The sequence below is a fragment of the Saccostrea cucullata genome, unplaced genomic scaffold, assembly GCF_032062105.1.
Source record: "Saccostrea cucullata isolate Sc308-1 unplaced genomic scaffold, CSIRO_AGI_Scuc_v1 ctg10, whole genome shotgun sequence".
Taxonomy (NCBI): Eukaryota; Metazoa; Mollusca; class Bivalvia; order Ostreida; family Ostreidae; genus Saccostrea; species Saccostrea cuccullata.
The window spans coordinates 711415-730889 of NW_026938566.1; the positions used below are offsets into that span (position 1 = coordinate 711415).

General features: G+C 33.5%; 1 protein-coding gene across 1 annotated transcript in view; it reads right to left on the minus strand.

Moving 5' to 3' along the window:
* LOC134250646 (anaphase-promoting complex subunit 1-like) overlaps positions 1 to 19475 on the minus strand; it is a 34311-nt gene that overhangs the window by 9650 nt on the left and 5186 nt on the right. Inside the window, 36 exon segments of the mRNA XM_062732998.1 lie at positions 786 to 934; positions 1482 to 1595; positions 1852 to 1942; positions 2063 to 2136; positions 2399 to 2473; positions 2584 to 2662; positions 3088 to 3170; positions 3488 to 3535; positions 3686 to 3772; positions 3955 to 4046; positions 4323 to 4507; positions 4771 to 4820; positions 4948 to 5088; positions 5342 to 5450; positions 5713 to 5802; positions 6122 to 6199; positions 10002 to 10108; positions 10420 to 10559; positions 10905 to 11027; positions 11234 to 11338; positions 11464 to 11542; positions 11811 to 11959; positions 12077 to 12171; positions 12444 to 12514; positions 12731 to 12922; positions 13016 to 13090; positions 13301 to 13488; positions 13664 to 13724; positions 15036 to 15092; positions 15357 to 15422; positions 15560 to 15582; positions 15845 to 16020; positions 16310 to 16522; positions 16830 to 17056; positions 17428 to 17573; positions 19168 to 19244. Of these exon segments, the coding sequence (XP_062588982.1) occupies positions 786 to 934; positions 1482 to 1595; positions 1852 to 1942; positions 2063 to 2136; positions 2399 to 2473; positions 2584 to 2662; positions 3088 to 3170; positions 3488 to 3535; positions 3686 to 3772; positions 3955 to 4046; positions 4323 to 4507; positions 4771 to 4820; positions 4948 to 5088; positions 5342 to 5450; positions 5713 to 5802; positions 6122 to 6199; positions 10002 to 10108; positions 10420 to 10559; positions 10905 to 11027; positions 11234 to 11338; positions 11464 to 11542; positions 11811 to 11959; positions 12077 to 12171; positions 12444 to 12514; positions 12731 to 12922; positions 13016 to 13090; positions 13301 to 13488; positions 13664 to 13724; positions 15036 to 15092; positions 15357 to 15422; positions 15560 to 15582; positions 15845 to 16020; positions 16310 to 16522; positions 16830 to 17056; positions 17428 to 17573; positions 19168 to 19244 (3915 nt within the window).

The window sequence follows — 19475 nt, forward strand, 5'->3', positions numbered from 1 at the left end:
TTTACATGTATTAATGCTCTTGGAAATGGGATGTGAATATTTTTACATGACACTTTTCCTAGATATGGACTAATTTTACTGTAAATGACATCAAAACAGGTAGAAAGTAACATTTCTTTTCTATATGAACTTAATGAAATGTGCATGTGTTCCTTGAAATACGGAAATTTTGCAGATTTTGGGTAATTTTTCATCAGCTTTTTAAAAAAAGAATTTTAGGTGTCCCATAAATATTTTAATGTGTTTAAACTAACTTATGTACCATCTATACAATGCACTGTTTCCTGAATTTCAAATCAGTGTGCAAAGTATTAAAAAATCGCTTTGAAAAAGGGTCTAAAATGGCAATTTTCTCAATTTGGCAAAATGCCAAAATCCTCAAAGCTAAGCGTTGTTAAGCCATTATGTAGAATTATAGTTTTAAAAAATTATGTTGTTATACTAGAGAGGAATAATGGTAGTTTTGAAACAAAAGTAGATTTTCCCATTCTCTTGTTTCTTTTAAGCTCATTTTTATTCAGTAAAACCTACAAAATCACGTTTTTTGGACAAATTTTAGGAAGAATTTACAGGGGAAACAATAGGTGCCGTTACCATGGCAACGAGACATTTTTTGAAATAAAAAACTATAAAACCATTAATGATATGACAATGTGAGTACACACAAAAAGTTTCATAGAAATTGAAAATGTAGCGTGGCCAAGCATTTTTGATATTGTTTGATAATTACAGAGAATTGATATTAAGACACAATTTAAATTCAACAAGATAACCTGAAAGTTTACCTGCCACCTCCCAGAAACAGTAGACCAACAGCCATACTGATTGCCATGTGGGATCCATAGGTCACAAAGATATTATGTGGGGGTCCAATCCGAGAACGCAGCATACGGCAAAGCCTGAGGACCTCAAGATTACCGGAACCTGCCATCACCTGCATAAACATCATCATCATCAGTTACTGTGTAACCACTAATTTTTTAAGGGATTAAATTTCCATTGTTTTTAAGGTATGAAGGTACTATAAATCACGTTTTATTCGCGAGTAACTTTCATTGTTTAAAATGTTGTCTAATTTATAATGTTAGCTCAGCGAAAATTTCATTCGAATGGTCGCGTATAAAAGTATTCCTTACGATTACATATTTAAGGAAAACAACAATTCGTGAAAAATATGCTCGCCAATAAAGAGTCAACGGCTATTCCAAAATAAGGTCGCGAAAATTTAGTGATCTACAGTATGAAGAGACCCATGAGTTCACGTTCATAATGAAATGTAAAATTTTGTATACACAACTATTATATATTCTTCTTCCACAGGATCAAGTTCCCAAGAACCAATATTTTCCAGAGATACATGTATCTGACCCCATAAAAAAATGTAATTTTACAAAATATTACGATTCAGAAATAGAATAAGCACAAAATTTAATGGCAAGATCCGTTGTATTATATTTTCCTGTGACAATTGATATTCATACCATGGCTAAGGAGAGAAGAATGGTGACCATACAGTTCTCCAGTACACCTCTCCCCGTCTGTTCTACGTGGGACTGACTGGACATGATGGTCAGAGCCAGCTTGATGCTCTTCATCTGTCAATGATATCAATATAAACTCAGCCATTTTAAAATAATGAAATCAAATTAATGTAACATATGTGTGTAAACGTGAAAACACATCTACCTGGATGATACCAATGAATTTAAAATGTTTGCTTCCATTCATATTACATGCAGTATCCATTGTGTGAATCACATGTAAGTATGAATTTTGATTGTATATACAGTATATACATAGCCAAAATTATAAATTCAAATGAATTGCTCGATAGTATTCAGCCAGCATTACCAGTGTTCCAAATGCCATTTGATTGGCTGTTCCCGCAAACTTCAGACCAATCACCATACAGCCTCCTGCCACCACATTACAGTAACTCTGGCTATAAAGGAAATACATGTACCACAGATTAAAAATCACAGGGATTTTTAAAATTACTTTAAAATATATCCAGGCTTATAATCAAGTCCTGAATAATAATCATTTGTTCTTTATTACAAACCTCATGGTTTCATAATCAATCATGACTTCCTCCCCCTCTCCTTGTTTTCTCTCAAAGGCTCTCTCTTGGAGGATCTGAAGAAAATTGTAAGAAGAAATTTAGTATAGTATAGAAGTTTTTTTGTAGCATCAACGTCTACAATTTAGAATGCATATTATTATTCAAATAAAGGAAATTTTCCTCCATACTGAAACTGTTTGGTAAGACATTAAAAGAAAGAGTTAAAATCAGTGTAAAAACATAACAGTTTACATAAAAAATTTCATAAGACTGAAATTGGTCAGTCTAGCTACTGATACTATGCAATTCACATGTGGTGTTCTAGTATTTCCTTACCATTGGAATCATTGACTTGATCCAGTCAAAACTTGGGACGACATAGTCCCACATGACAAGTCCTCGAGCTATGGTCTGTAAAGGAAGATGTGCAGGGTTAGGTATGCATTGAGTTAAATTTTTATCTGGTAATAATACTGGTTCTGTTTACTGTTTTTCGGAGTGTTATATAAAAAGGTCCATACCCTTAGCATTAGAAAATCAGGACGGACTTGATCTAACATGAACTGTGTATCTGGTACTCTTAACCAGTCTATGACTGCACTGAAATAACATCATGGAGATCAATATAGACATTATAGATCTTAGCATGTCCATTCAAAATAAACTCCATTACATTTACATCACATACATGAATATGTTGCATTTTGGCATTAAAAGGACTGACATACCAAATGTGCACATAATCCACTAAATAATCATTTTGGTGTAATTTACTGTATATTCATTTGTTTAAGATTTTGAAAATCATAATATTATAATTAACATAAATTTTACATCAACTTGGTTATTTTCAAAATGTAAGACTGTTATGAGGTATCATATGTCTACGCTAGCAATTTTTGCTTATACACAAGTTGTGCAATACCTAGAATATAGATAGATATACATGTAAAATGAATTTGCATTTAAGCAACACTAATAATATGCTCCAATTTTAAAAGTGGGTTATATGATAAAAATCCAACCTGTTGTTAGTTCTGAAGTAAAGCATGCCCAGAGCCAGTGTGGCACCAGGGGAAGTCACATCCACATTGATGTTGTCTCCTTCCTAGAACAAGTTATACTATGAGAATCTTCTAATTGTAAAATTTACCCGCATGTCAGATACATTTATAATGATTTGATCAACATTCATCAGTGAAGAAATTTTAACAATGATCATATAAAGTTCTTGTATTTCAAGAGAAGCAAATAACATAAAATATAAATAACAATAACAACTCCCTCTCTTGTTCAAAGTTTGATTAAAAATTATCAATAGAATTAAGAAAGGGCTCTGTGATTTATAACGCAAAACTGCCGCAACCCATGTTATACAGTATAACTTGGGTTGCCATTTAATTCATTTCTAATTATTGATCTTACCTTAATCTGATAGCTGGGGGCTTTGTATCTTTCCTTGTTGTTTCCAATCTGAGAATTAAATTACAAATAAATAAAAAAAAATTTATATTACAAATAAATGTATACTTTTCAAAGTATTTAGAATAAAGAATATTTCAAATCTTATTGAAATTTCTCTAAAAATAAAACTGAAATAGATGTATGCATTACAAATCTTACCAGGGGGCGCTTGTGTCCTCCCGTCATGAAGTGACAGAGTGTATCTGCCATCCCAAGGTCAGATGTACCGATCACCTCATTGCCTTTCTAAAAATTAATATACGTGTTCATGAATCTCAGGGCTGTACTGTCAGCTATATTATTCTGGCAATTTTTCTCACATTCACACACATTTTATTCAAACAATGTTAGGAACATTTAGATTTCCCTTAAAGATATGAGCTTTAATTACAACATTTTAATCTTCCTCCAAAATCTTGAAACCTTACTCCAAACATGATGAGTCCCAGAGCCAGCCCAGCGGCCAGTGAGTAGGATTCTCTGTCTGTACAGTTATCTAACTCTGGTCCTGGGGGCCGCCCTGTAAAATGTACAGTCAAACCTTACTATCTTGAACATGAAGGGACCAAGAAACAAATTAATATGAGGATTATAGAAAGCAAGGTTTAAAAACATAAATGTATGTTTGACATACCAATGGTATTTGAAATATCAGTGTTCGACATATCAAAGTACGACTATAGTTACTCTTCGTCACGAGCCTTTTTCATTCAATTATCATCCTTATAAAGTGTCCAAAGTTCATGAATGCCCCACCTATTTCTGATAGCAGTACTTCATATATGAACTTAGTTACCTATCTCTGACAGCAGTACTTCCGATGTGTGTCTATGGGCGGTGCCCTGATACACCAGACCTACACCTAAGATGGCTGCCACCTGGACATTGTGAGGGACGTTCAGTTCTGTTGAAGTGGGAGGAAGGAAAGCTGCCACGTGGATACTCAGAATCCTAGTGGTGGCAAACTCCATGGTACCTCTCCTGTGCAAGAAAACATAAATCTGATTCATTCTGATTCGTTTGAAGTACAAGTACATTGTGCACTTTTTAAAGATTTAAGAAATGTGTCTGGGACCGGCAGTTCTGCATCATTGAAAATGTAATTCGCTATATCCGTTAATTTCACATCACATTTTAGAATCACTTTGCTGTAATATTAATAAATTATTCATATCATGTTCTTTATTTGCATGTTGAATGGAGATATTTCTTACAAATATACAAGTAACTGTACGCAGACTTACTTTGCTGCTGCCAAACCAAGAAGAAGTCCGACTGTTGTCATTTCACTACCCTGTGTAAAAAAATATAGAGATGCTTTAATTTTTAGTTTATACCCCCACAAATTTGACAGATTGCCAAAATTAATATTCAGTGCAGTTAGTGAAAGCAAGGGTCATAAAAAGCTGACTGGGACTTACTTTGCTGAGATAGTCATGTACATTTAAGGAGTGAAGATGTATGAGATGCTCGTTCAAACCAAGAGCCATCAGAAATCCTGCATATTCATTGGTCAATTCATTTCCTTTTGGTTTGTTGTACAATATCCAAGTGGAGTCAACCTATGACCAAATAGAAAGAAGAAATCACGAACTACATGTAGTCATCACATAATTATAAAGCCTGAGAAAGCTCACAAGTATAAACAAAACTTCATTATCTTGATCGCTGAATCTCAATTATGGGGGAGAAGTTGAATTTATTCTTAATGTTTTTAACTTTTTACTCTGGTTATCTGAACTAGATATTTCAAAGTTTAATCTTGGTCCCAGTGAGTTTGAAATAAAGAGGTTTGACTGTATAAGGTTTACAAACCTGTGAAAAGTCTGCCATTCTTAATCCTGCTGCCACTCCATTGTGAAACTGTGGCCATGTGCTCATGTTGGCTGGGGTATCTATATGTGTTAAGTCTACAGTGGCATTTCTGTTTAAATGAAATGTATTTGTTAATAATTCCTTTAATGATGGCAACAATTTTTCAATCCAAAATTATATTTTAAGCAAGCTACACAGATGGACAACAGAAACCCGAACTGGTGCATAAGCTTTTCAACCCCACAACCAATAGTGCCCAAAATGCACAACCAGTTATTGGAAAAAAAAGATCTTTTTTAATCAGCTTTCTTATTTGCAGCTTTTGGTATAAGTGACCTTCAAATGATTATAACAGCTTCCATGCCCCTTACCTTGGTGGAGCTCTTCCCTGTAGACACAGCTTGGGAATCGGCAGAGGTTCAGTTGGGAGAGGGTGATATGTGCATAGGGTGAACATCCCACTACAAAAAAAATAACACCAGCATCCCATATACTAGACTTGACTATTTTGCAAACTAGCTATTAAAATAATTAATTAAGGTTCATAAACCCTCTGCTCCTTTATATAAAATGTTGCTTAAACTTTCATGATTTTCCAAAAGAGATGCATTTTATAAGTAAAATGCAAACAATTATAGCATAGCTTGCGGGGCAAAATTTGACAAAAAAGACACTTCAACTTGGCAAATCTATAAAGGAATAATAGACATTTATGTCATTAAGAGTTATCTCTCTTATCAGAGCATCAATGATCCTTAAAATCTAGTACAAAGGACTTACCGTCCAATTGGAAGAGCCATGGTTCTTATGCAAATATTGTACAAATGTCTCTCTTGCTCCTCAATAAAATCATGATCGCTGAAAGAACATAGCAGGAGACCATATAAGTGGAAATTTTAGCGAGACACAAATTTAGTGATTTCTCCTTAAAAATGGTATTTTATTTTTAGTGGTAAGTAATTTTAGCAATTTTAAAATGCTCACTAGAGAAGCAATTACTAAGAAAACAATTAATTATGTTCCCCAAACGAAGTTGGGGAACATATTGTTTTTACTCTGTTTCTTATTATTATTATTCTTATTATTATTTTTCTTCTTCCTGGGAAAATTTTGTCCACGAGTGATCTTGTAAACTACACATCCGACTTAGGTGAAACCTTTTTAGGGTCATGATCAGTAGGCATGTTATGTAGAGTTGCCAAACAAAGGTCATTTTGCGCGCACGTGCTTGCAAGAGTGCGCACGTGCAACAGGTGAAATTACCAATATAATGAATATTGCCGTAACTTTTCTATTTTTTGATGAAATTTTATAAAACTCATAATGTAAGGATACATTAGTAGTATAGACAAGACAGCATGGTCAAAATAGCAAGATCTCTCGCGCAGGCACGTGCGCTTCGCTCTGATTGGCTGAAACTAAAGTCTCAATAACTTTCTTGTTTCTTGTCATAATCCTTTGAAATGTTGAACATAGTCCTACAATTTGAAGATCTACCGCAAGATATATAAGAATTTTCATGAAAGCAATCGCATGTGCGTGTGCTGCAAGCTGATTGGCTGAAACTTTAAATGGCAATATCTCCTTTGTTTTTTGACAAAATTCTTTGAAATTTAAAATATAGTCATGCATTAGGATATCCTACAAAATGATATAAAAAAAAAATCATGAAATCACGCGCATGCACGTGTGCTGCAATCTGATTGGCTGAAACTTTAAATGGCTATAACTCCCTTGTTTTCCAACCAAACAGGATGGGATTTAGAACATAGATAGATGTAAGGGACTCCTACAAGAAGATATGATCATCATGCACGTGCACGCACGTGCGTGCATTTGAAACGAGTATATTTAAAAATACTCTTGAATGAGTGATTTTTATTACTTTTGGACTGAATGCTTTAATATTTAGTATATTAAAATATATAAATAGTGTAGACAAGATGATATGGTCATAACGCACATGCATTCACATGCGCTTGGGTGCAATGCTAAAAATTGAATATAACTGGTATCCTTCTGGGAAAACGTTGGTAAAGTCAACCAGAAGTCTCTGTCGAGACTGTAGCTCTACTGGTTTGTACTGATCAAAAACCGATGCACAGAATTATGTATCTTAGTGTAGTCTACTTGTGTGATAAGTTATATTGAAATCAGACCAAAACTGTAGAAGGAGTAGTATTTTAAAGGAATTCCACAGAAAATTCTACTTTTAGTAACCATGGCAACACCGTTCATTGAAATAAAAAACTGATGCACTATTACATGTAAATTAGTGTAGTTTACTTGTGTGCCAAGTGATAATGAAATCAGACCAAAACTGTAGAAGGAGTAGCGTTTTAAAGGAATTTCTCAGAAAATTCTATTTTTAGTAACCATTGCAACACTGCTCACTGAAATCAAAAACCGATGCACTATTTCATGTATCTTAGTGTAGTCTACTTGTGTGCCAAGTAATATTGAAATCAGACCAAAACTGTAGAAGGAGTAGCGTTTTAAAGGAATTCCACAGAAAATTCTATTTTTAGTAACCATGGCAACATCGTTCATCGAAATCAAAAACCGATGCACTATTACAAATAAATTAGTGTAGTCTACTTGTGTGCCAAGTTATATTGAAATCAGACCAAAACTGTAGAAGGAGTAGCGTTTTAAAGAAATTTCACAGAAAATTCTATTTTTAGTAACCATGGCAACATCGTTCATCGAAATCAAAAACCGATGCACTATTTTATGTATCTTAGTGTAGTCTACTTGTGTGCCAAGTAATATTGAAATCAGACCAAAACTGTAGAAAGAGTAGCGTTTTAAAGGAATTTCTCAGAAAATTCTATTTTTAGTAACCATTGCAACACCGCTCATCGAAATCAAAAACCGATGCACTATTTTATGCATCTTAGTGTAGTCTACTTGTGTGCCAAGTGATATTGAAATGAGACTAAAACTGTAGAAGGAGTAGCGTTTTAAAGGAATTTCTCAGAAAAATTCTATTTTTAGTAACCATGGCAACATCGTTCATCAAAATCAAAAACCAATGCACAATCTTATGTATCTTAGTGTAGTCTACTAGTGTGCCATGTGATATTGAAATCAGACCAAAACTGTAGAAGGAGTAGCGTTTTAAAGGAATTCCACAGAAAATTCTATTTTTAGTAACCATGGCAACATCGTTCATCGAAATCAAAAACCAATGCACTATTTCATGTATCTTAGTGTAGTCTACTTGTGTGCCAAGTAATATTGAAATCAGACCAAAACTGTAGAAGGAGTAGCGTTTTAAAGGAATTTCACAGAAAATTCTATTTTTAGTAACCATGGCAACACCGTTCATCGAAATCAAAAACCAATGCACTATTTCATGTATCTTAGTGTAGTCTACTTGTGTGCCAAGTAATATTGAAATCAGACCAAAACTGTAGAAGGAGTAGCGTTTTAAAGGAATTCCACAGAAAATTCTATTTTTAGTAACCATGGCAACATCGTTCATCGAAATCAAAAACCGATGCACTATTACAAATAAATTAGTGTAGTCTACTTGTGTGCCAAGTTATATTGAAATCAGACCAAAACTGTAGAAGGAGTAGCGTTTTAAAGAAATTTCACAGAAAATTCTATTTTTAGTAACCATGGCAACATCGTTCATCGAAATCAAAAACTGATGCACTATTTTATGTATCTTAGTGTAGTCTACTTGTGTGCCAAGTAATATTGAAATCAGACCAAAACTGTAGAAGGAGTAGCGTTTTAAAGGAATTCCACAGAAAATTCTATTTTTAGTAACCATGGCAACATCGTTCATCGAAATCAAAAACCGATGCACTATTACATATAAATTAGTGTAGTCTACTTGTGTGCCATGTGATATTGAAATCAGACCAAAACTGTAGAAGGAGTAGCGTTTTAAAGAAATTTCACAGAAAATTTTATTTTTAGTAACCATGGCAACATCGTTCATCGAAATCAAAAACCGATGCACTATTTTATGTATCTTAGTGTAGTTTACTTGTGTGCCAAGTTATATTGAAATCAGAACAAAACTGTAGAAGGAGTAGCGTTTTAAAGGAATTTCTCAGAAAATTCTATTTTTAGTAACCATGGCAACAACGTTCATCGAAATCAAATACCGATGCACTATTTTATGTATCTTAGTGTAGTCTACTTGTGTGCCAAGTTAAATTGAAATCAGACTAAAATTGTAGGAGGAGTAGCATTTTGAAAAATTGTTTACAGATAGACGGACAGACAGACGGACGGACAGACAGACAGCTAGACAGACGGACGGACGCCGGACGCATTACTATCGCATAAGCTCTTCTGGTCTCTGACCAGTAGAGCTAAAAATGCACAAAGTGTGTCTTATTTAATGAAGCTTACAGGGAATATGGCACCGAAAGGGAGTTTGGGAGTGTTTGGGGAACATCTGTAACGGTTCCCGTTACAATTAGCACTAGTTTTTAGCAATTTTCAATTTTAGTGATCTCAGCACCCTAGCAAATAATGCCAAAATTCGATCACAAATACACACTCAAATTTCTTATCACTAATAATGTAATAACAGCTATTTTGGAACATCCTAGAAGAGCAACTGTTAATATTGTGATGCAACGTTCACTGTAAAACATCATCTACCTCACAAATAACTGTTTCTTGGTGAACTTACCTGACCTCTGGTCTCTGGGTTAAGGCAATTCTTGCTGGACGTGAGGACTGAAGAAGTCGCCTGGCTTCTGACACCCGTAAATCTTCAGAGAATCTTAACCTCAAAAGCTGAAAATAGACATATACTGTATGTATTAAGATACATGTATATGTATACTAGTAATTTGTTTGTTGTAATTGTTTTCTGGGTTTACTGTTTCTTTTCAAGGCACAAGTTATGTATTTATTTCTGGGAAAAACACACTTGCCAACGATTTCAACAGGTGATAGCCCTCTATAAAGCTAATATGAAGGATTGCAAAAATGTATTCTGTAAATTAAAATACATGCACTTTCAAGTATGAACTATTATTCTGGCTCTAATACATAACAAGGCAAATAAATAAAAATGTATATTGATATGTTATATCTCAGTTCACCTCTTGGTCTAAATGTTCCATGCCATCCTCTTCATACTGTGTTCCCTCTACATCTGGGTAAGGCTTATAGGAATACATTCCTGGGGAACACACTTTTTTGGTCTTGCCAAGAGACAGAAGCTGTGATAAATCCTGACGTCCTGGTAGAGTAAAAGAAGATTGTAGATAATAATACAAATACAGCTGAACCGCAATATCTCAGACACTGATATCTCCAATATCATGGATATGTCAAAGCAATTTGGAAGTAATACAGTGTATGTACTTTTTCTTAGGGTATTTTACTTTCAAAGTATTGAACCCTTGCATATCTCAAAGTTTTCCTTGGTCCAATCCAGTGCAGGATTACAAGATTGACTGTACTCAAATTACAAGCAGTGCATAAATGATTAAACCATTTCATCTTCAACAAATGGAAATTCATTGAATAGAATACTTATTAATGTTTTAATTACTTTAAAACTTAATTGATATTTAGTATTTACCAATGAGAATATAAGGTTCTTCTGGCCAGTCAGAGGGGGGATTATATCTGCAGTGAAATATTGCTTCTCTTAAAGGCAAGGATAGACCTATGGGTAAATATTCCAAGTCATCTAGAGTCATGCCTGCAAAAAGAACATCAAAAATGTCATGAATTCCTTATCAGCGGCACTGAAATAATTTTGGTGCTAAATCTGGACTCTCCTCCTAATTAAAGGGGTGAGGTGGGGGAATAGTTATAAATTTTACAGCTACATTATCTTTTGAATTGCTCACCACTGAACACTAAAATTCTCCCTTTCTACAATGCTACATTTCTTAGTGTACATACCTAAGTCTGTCATGTACAACACAATCCTTTCTTGAACACTGTTTGTTGGGACTGTCACAGAAAAACTTCTAGAGAGAGACAGATCTGGTACCGGTCCCCTGTGACCTGAAATGTATCAACCAATCAAATTACGGCATAAATATGTAAAATGTCAGTCTCCTACGGTTTTGGACTGAAAATTTCATGAAATTAAATTAAAGTCAAATATTTATATAAAGTAATTATAAAACCTGCTGGGGCAAGCCTTCTTAGGCAAAGATCCACTGCTTGCTCTGTTGTCATATGCTGTTTGACCAGGACTGCATACAGCTGAGAAGAAACATTTTTTAATTAATGAATTCTTTGATGATAAAAATACATCCTGTTGACAATGCGAAAGAAAACTTGAGCTGAAGAAATAAAATGTAACTAAATGTAACGCTACATTTATTAAGAAATGAAGTCTTTAACTATACTACATGTATATTAGCACACATTATCAATAATCTTTATTCAATCAAATAATAAATCTTATTCAACATTTTACCATTTCCTCAAATGAGAAAAATATTTCCAGTTTCCGGTTTTAAGAACTTACCGAAATAATGCTTTTAGTAAGATTAGAAACAGCAGGAATATATGGAAAGGGTCTACTCTCCACTTGCCTCAAGGCAAAACAAACCCACTGATCAACAGAGAACACATAATCAAAATCTAAATTGGGGTACTGCAGTCTCGAAAGATGCTCTGAAATGAAATAGAAAAACAAACCTAAGCTGTCATTCTACCAGATCAACTTTCAAATTACATGTATATCCTGAAGCTTTAAGCTTACAAATTTGTTTACATATGAAGTCTGTCTACCTTCCGTTATTTGGCTTTCTTCATCACTACAACTGTCAAACAAAGATGGGAATTTCCTACAGTAATAATCTGCATAGTTCGATCTTCTTAGGTCACTGGAAAAGAAACATACAGCATGAATCTTTGATGATGAGTTCATTATATGCTAAAATAATGCATCTTTGTATACTGAAGCAAACTATACATTCCACAAAGGCAGCCAAATACATCATCAACTAGAAATATTAAGGCAATCCCAGAGAGGTCAGAGAACAGCCTACAGAAAGGGGACTTAGAAAGCAGTCCCTGTGGTCAATATAGATAGTTAGAGTGATTATGGTAATTAAGCAGAATCTCCTGCCTTCATGCAAAATTTTTTAAACTTTACCTTGAAAGTTGATATAAAATAGGCACTAAATTTTCAACCTCTTCAACTAGAGTTGTATTTAATTGTAATTCCTGGAAAAAGAGAGAGAAAATTAAGACTAAAAACAAGCTGTAATGTTAAGCTTAGTAAATATGAGCATTCACTTTTTCTAGATTAACGGCATACACACTGTATTCCACAGGAAGTCATCTAACTAAATAAAAATGTTTGAGTTAAAACTCAAAGTTACCAGAACAAACCATAGACAAAGCAGAATCAAGAACTTTACCCAACCTCAGGTAATGTACCTCAAATGTAAGATGCAATGCTATGAACACAGCTGGTATCTGTAGAAACAGCACAGCAGAAGTGTTAACTGAGGACGGGAGGGAGTGTTTCGAGGTCTGCAACTTGTCAATGGGAGCCTGAAATCCCAGACTTTTCTCAAACACAGATTTCACCAACTTATGATGGTCAGAACCTATCATGGTATCCCAGTCCTAAAAACAGAAAAGAAGTATTGATTGTGCTTGAATACAATGTGTAATTTGCAATTTGAATTTCACAAATGAAATAGAAAAGCATGTACTTACATCATCTGAGCCCTGATCTGACTGTCTGGGTTTTTTGGCAAGCATCAAGGGTGAAGCTGATATGTCTGCATCTTCCTGCAAAGAGAATGAAAAATGATTCCAGTCAATAATACTTTCATCATGATTGTAAAATAATGTTTTTCTGTGCCTATCTTTGGGAGAAACTTATTTTGTGACTTAAGATACAAAAACGACCTTTCTTTTTAAATTTCAGGGGGGAAAATTTGCAGTTTTCAGACATTACTAACTCCTTACTGGGGACACACAATTAACATAAAACCATACCTGACGAGTCAAAGCTAGTCTGGATGTGTCGTATCCCATGAGTCCAAACAAAGTTTTGGTAAACAGAGCCCACTCTGACTGGTTCCCTAACCCTCCTGGCGTATTTCTGGCCGTGTACCATTTACCAAGGATAGTGATGGCGACATCTCGCGGCAACATGTGTCTTAGTGACAGTAAACATTTCTCAACTGAAATTAAATTTCAGATCGATATTAAAAAGGTAGGTTCAACAAACTCACAAATAATATGCGATAAAAATGCCTTATTTCTTATCAACTGTCTAATAAAGTAATTATATATGGTTGTGTGCTAGACACAGAAATATGGTTTACACCAATAAAAGTTTGATTATATGATACTTACTCCCAGGTGAGGCTGAGGATTTGGGCATCACAGCTCTACACATACTGCCGTTGATTAATTCCTTCAATGAAGAAATAAAACAAAATTTTATATATACAAGTTTATATGAAAACACAAGGTGAATCTTAGAAATCAATTAAATCAAATTTTGTAGTTTGTGAAGAAAACATAATAATCTTAAAACACATAAAGATAAAAATTTGTAACTTCAAAATTGTAAATGTATTAAAAATATCAATTTTAAAAATGAATTGATTTACTGTGCAAAAAGCTTCAAGCCCTGTATATAACTAGCATGTGTTGGAAATTAAAAATACATGTATATTGAAAGAGTTTCTACAAAAACATTAAGTCAAGGAAATAATGGGATTTCCATTTGAACAAATGAAATCTACCATGAAGATTCTTTGATGAAATTGGCTAAATAAAACTTGAAATAAATGATCCCATTTCAATGATTCCATACAAAACAGACCTCATAAAGGGTCACGCTAAATGCTTAATTTGGATAAACTTAGTTTAAAATTTCATGCATGAAGTCTAAAGCAATTTGAAGACTTACCTCTTCGTCAAACCCTGCCTGATCCATAGCACTAGGGGGTCTGCATTATCTCTCAAGCCTTGTATATAACTAGAAGTGTGGAAACATGGAAATTATCTGAAAAAAAAAGTGTGAAGAGCTTTCTATAACAATACAGAATTTTATTTTTGGTTATACATGTAGATCAAAGGTTTAGAAAGTGACAAAGTCAAAATTTGTAAATTAAACAAAAACAAAACGCTCATGAGCACCAATGCTAGTATAAAATGGCTTTTTATTGTAAAGTTTAAATCCAAAAGTAGTGCCATGCAATCCTAGAAAATGATTGATTTTTAAAAAACTATATAATAAAATCTGCATGCTTCCATATAAATATGATGAATAATGGCTTTGACATGAGAAGAAATTTTTAAAGAATTGGCCTATATAAGTAAAAATACTTGAAATATGATCCCATGCTTCCATATAAATATGATTAATAATGGCTTTGTCATACTTGAGAAGAAGACTTTTAAAGAATTTCACTATATATTTCATACCAAAAGCTCAATTTGGATAAACTTTAAAAGGTCATATAAATATGATGAATTATGGCTTTGTCATTCTTGAGAAGAAGATTTTTAAAGAACTATATATTTCTATGTAAAACTTTTCGGCCATTTTGGCCCCGCCCTACTCCTGCCTGATCCATAGCACATATATATATGATGAATAATGGCTTTGCTGAAGATTTTTAAAGAATTTTCCTATATGTTTCTATGTAAAACTTTGGTCTCCCCTCATGATTTGAAGGGGCATATATATATGATGGGGTCACAGGTTTTAAAGAACATATATTTCTATAGACCCAGATCCTAGAGGCAGTGTGGAAACATGGAGGCGATTTATCTGAAAAATACAAAAAAAATACAGCTGTTTTTACAAAACAGAAATTATTTAGATCAAAAGCTTAGAAAGTGACCAAGTTAAAATCAACATTTTTGAAAAAAAAAAAATGGGGTAAAATTTTTATGACATAATCATGTAGTAATTTAACATTCTACAAGAAAATAGTTTTTAGGAATTTTGAAACTTTAAAGCCAAAGTTTTAATGCCTAAGAAGTATACTAGTAATTTGTCTGTATAACAAATCTGAGGCTGATTTTCTCATACCTTGGTTACACCACTGTAAATAAATAATACTCCATTTGGATCAAGTATCACTAACAGATTTAAACTCTGCAAAAAAAAAAGAAAAAAAAAAAGAATAAATAATAACACATCTATTTTATTGATTTCAACTATTGTAAAAATGCCCAAGAACCTTCACCATAAAACTCGAAAAGTGTTTACAGACAGACAGACGAACAGCTTACCTCAATTGGAAAAGCTCATGAGCCTTTGCAGGTATAACTTTTATGACATTATCTGTACTTCCAAGAAAATATAAATATCAGATAGAAAGATACAAAGAAAGAGTATCACTTTAAAACCCAACATTTTAATGCAAAAATATATATGTATAATTTGTTGTGTTTCTTAAATTACAACACATTTCAAGTATCAAACATTCCAATCAAAGAATAACACAATTATTTTATGGAAATCATATACTGTTAAAATGATACCTTTTTTTTAATATTAAAGAAACATGATTAAACTTGCAATAATTGTTGTCTGTATGACACAAGGAACCATACAATAATTTGATTTACCATAATTATTCTGTATGACTTACCGTAACTGCTGTCTGTATGACACAAGGTAACACAGGTATTGCTGTCCACAGAGATCTTTCATCTGGAAAACTTTGCTGGACTTCCCCAGGGATCCATCCCTAAAACAGATAAGTGCACAAATTAAAACTCCATGAAAAGACCATTTCAAATTTAATTCATATTCGAACAGGAATGTCTTGAAGTTTTTTTTCAATCTAAGACAGTAAATTTTTGAGATTTGTACTGAAAACTAATGTTTCTATAAAATCTTGAAGCACGAATTTTGAAAATGTGAACCCATTTAAACATAGGAAAAATCAGTATATTGCCTGTCCAGTTTAAAGCACATGTCAGCATTAAATTTATATTACAAGAAGGTCAGGATGATATGAATTGAACTTTCCTTACCTAATTGCTGGAGCTGGCTCAGTCCAGATGTGCTCTAAACAGACTTCTGGTCTGAGAGGTTCTACCCACTCTGTAAAGCTTTCATTGATGAGGGAAACATTATTGGAACAAACTGGGGGTGTTCTGAAGTAGTTTCCTGAATGTCTGCTGAGGCTAGGAGATGGGGTGTGAAATCGGTGAAGAGAACCACTTGTTATGGCTGGTGACTGTGACCTAATAAAAAGACATACCAAAAATTTAATTTGGGATTTTGCACCTTAACTTTAATATGTTGTATTGATGGTAATCTGTTGAAAAGCTTCAATTAAGACAGTTTGGGAAAAAACTTCATGATATCCAAGGATTCCACATATCCAGGGTAAAATACTTGAAGAATAAGGAGCTGGGACTTCAAAATCAGTTCAACATATCCATGGTATCCAAGATATCAAAGTTCAAATACTGAAGTTCTATCGTACTTTCATTAGACAGTATTGTCAAAAACCATTGATTTCTTGACAAATCAAACCACTTGACCTACCTGGATGCTGTGATGTTAGAAATCATGGGACTGATGGGCTGAGGAAGATGGAGGCCGCCAGGGGAACTAATTCTCCCCGAAAAACTTCTCATAGGGGACACGCTGGGTGACTGGGAGGAAAGGTTGCCAAAGTATCGCGAGCTACAGCTGGACTGGTTGTTGAGGGGAGTCCCAGGGACAGGATGGTAGAGGCTGGTGTCCATTGAACCACACACTAAGTTACAGTCCTACAGAATTAGAAAAATTTCAAAATAATTGATGTCTGATTTTCTTTACAGTAGATTCCTTAATATATTCTAGAAATTGATAACTGCATTTCATGAAAATCATCTTTGGCATAATATAAATTTTTCAACTTTTATTTTTATAATTTTCTGAAATCCATATAAAATCCTTTCATCAACTGACCTCTTGCGTATCACTGATTTTGCAATTTGACATTGAAGAAAACATTTGTAATATTAAGTACTTGCAAAATATAAGGTATACAGTTACTAAAACTTGTAATCAGCTGGTTCATTCTATCTTCTCTCCTTCAGCACATTCTGAAAACAAAATCTAAATAGAGAAAAAATTAGCATATGATAAAGCTACTTACCTCAAATTTTGCCCTTTGAATTTTCCAGGCTGAGTGAATTCCTAGCTGTGTGTCGTACATGAGGGCTATGGATGGTTCTACACTGGTAAATACAATGTGCTGAGAAGTGTCCGTCATGTAGGAGACCTTCAACCCACCACTGGCATCTGTGTAAACAAATACAAGCATGACCTGCAACATTCTAATTACATATATTCATCATAACCTGTATTCATAATGCATCAAAAAACCTTATTCGTGTCTAAGGTATGCATGTAATTTTGAAGGATTTATGTTTTAATTTTCATTTCGATGACCAATGTCTTGCATGGGTAAAATTTTGTGCATTTCATCTAATCAATAATTTAATGCTCATTTAAGGTAAGGTTTTACATTGACCAATATTTCCATGGATGACATAAATGAGGGGGAAAAAAACTTTGTTTCACTTAATTAGGCCAGCATTTTTTTATTTTTAGGTTTACAAACCCGCCGCTCAAGATTTTGAATTTTCAGAAAAAAAATAAAATTGAAAAAAAAACAGAATTTTTTCTTTCCGATGTCAAATTTGAGTCGGGATCGTGATTTCAAATTTACGAACTCGTACTTCCGGTTTTAAATGGTGTCAAGTCCATAGCAGCACTAAAGCTTGGTTTAATGTAAATATTTATCGATAGGAGTGCCAATCAAAACGTTTCACCCGTTCAGTGAACAATAAAATGCTGACGACTTTGTTGCAAAGTGACATGTTGGTGAGATAACTATGTACATGTATCCGTATTCAAAAGTAACTGTCTGTAATTGTAAATTATTTTCCTCCCACAGGTTTAAAACTGCCCATGGTAGCTATTGTCAGAGACTTTGTTTAGGTTTCTGTTCTAGCTTACAGTCTTAGCATCATTCTTCAGAAAAGGGTGGCTTATGCATCAGATGTAATGAATAAAACTATGGGAGAAGTTAAGTCCATTTGAGGAAGAAATAAACAATAGCCTAAAGAAATAAAATATTTCAACTATTTAAAAACAAGAATATACAAATATATACAGGCATGTAGTATCGTTTATGGCAGCCAGAAAAATTATTTTACACTTAATTGAAAAAAATTCCACCCTACTCCTCAATACTCCTTGGGAATATGTCTGTTTTATGAAAGGAAATTACTTTTATAGGTCTGAGTATATTTAAAATATTTTAGAATAATACCTACCACACATTAAAAACAAAAATGAAGATATATTAAAAGAGATTTTAAAAATTGATTTTTTTTTTAAAAATCTGTATTTTGTCCAACATCAAAAGATTTATATCACTGCCCCCAACAGGTAGATGATGAAATGAACAATTAAAGGTGGTATTTTTCCCTTTGTAACCCTTATGCGTCCAGTGGCAAGAAGCCTAGTAGGAGAGCATAAAAAAAGAAGCAAAAATTAATGTAGAAAAGTCGATAATGTATCCAAAATATAATTTTATTTTTTTTTTTATTTCCTCCTCCTATGGGACTTTTTCATTCTGATGTTCGTAAACCTAAAAATAAAAAAATGCTGGCCTTACTATAAAAACTTAAAAAAATCTAAAGTTATGATAAAATCTGCTTCATTGTAGCCTTTTGTGTTCTTCAAGAGATATATGAACTGCATAAAACTCTGACTCCTTACTGTGGCCCCATCCCATGCCTAACTTCATCAAATGGAATATTGAAGGAGGATACTTAATTATCAATATGACTAATGCCAAGCACAAATGCATGCAAAAAATGCTTACTTGTTCTCATAATTACTGGTGAAACTTCATCCAAGCAATGTAACATACTGAACAATGTGGTTTGATTTGGGAAACTTCTACAAATATTAATCAATAAGTTTCCATTAATTACACATACTTTCCTTAATAACATTGTAAAGAATTAAACCTCCATTTAAATGTTCAAAGCATTTGTAGTACACGTACAAAAATTTGAGAAAGTTGACAGAGAAAATAATTTTAGTTTTCCGACAAAAAAAGTATCAGAGAGTAAAATGCATTTTGACAACTCAGTGACTAAAACTAATATAAAATAGCATTTATATTCA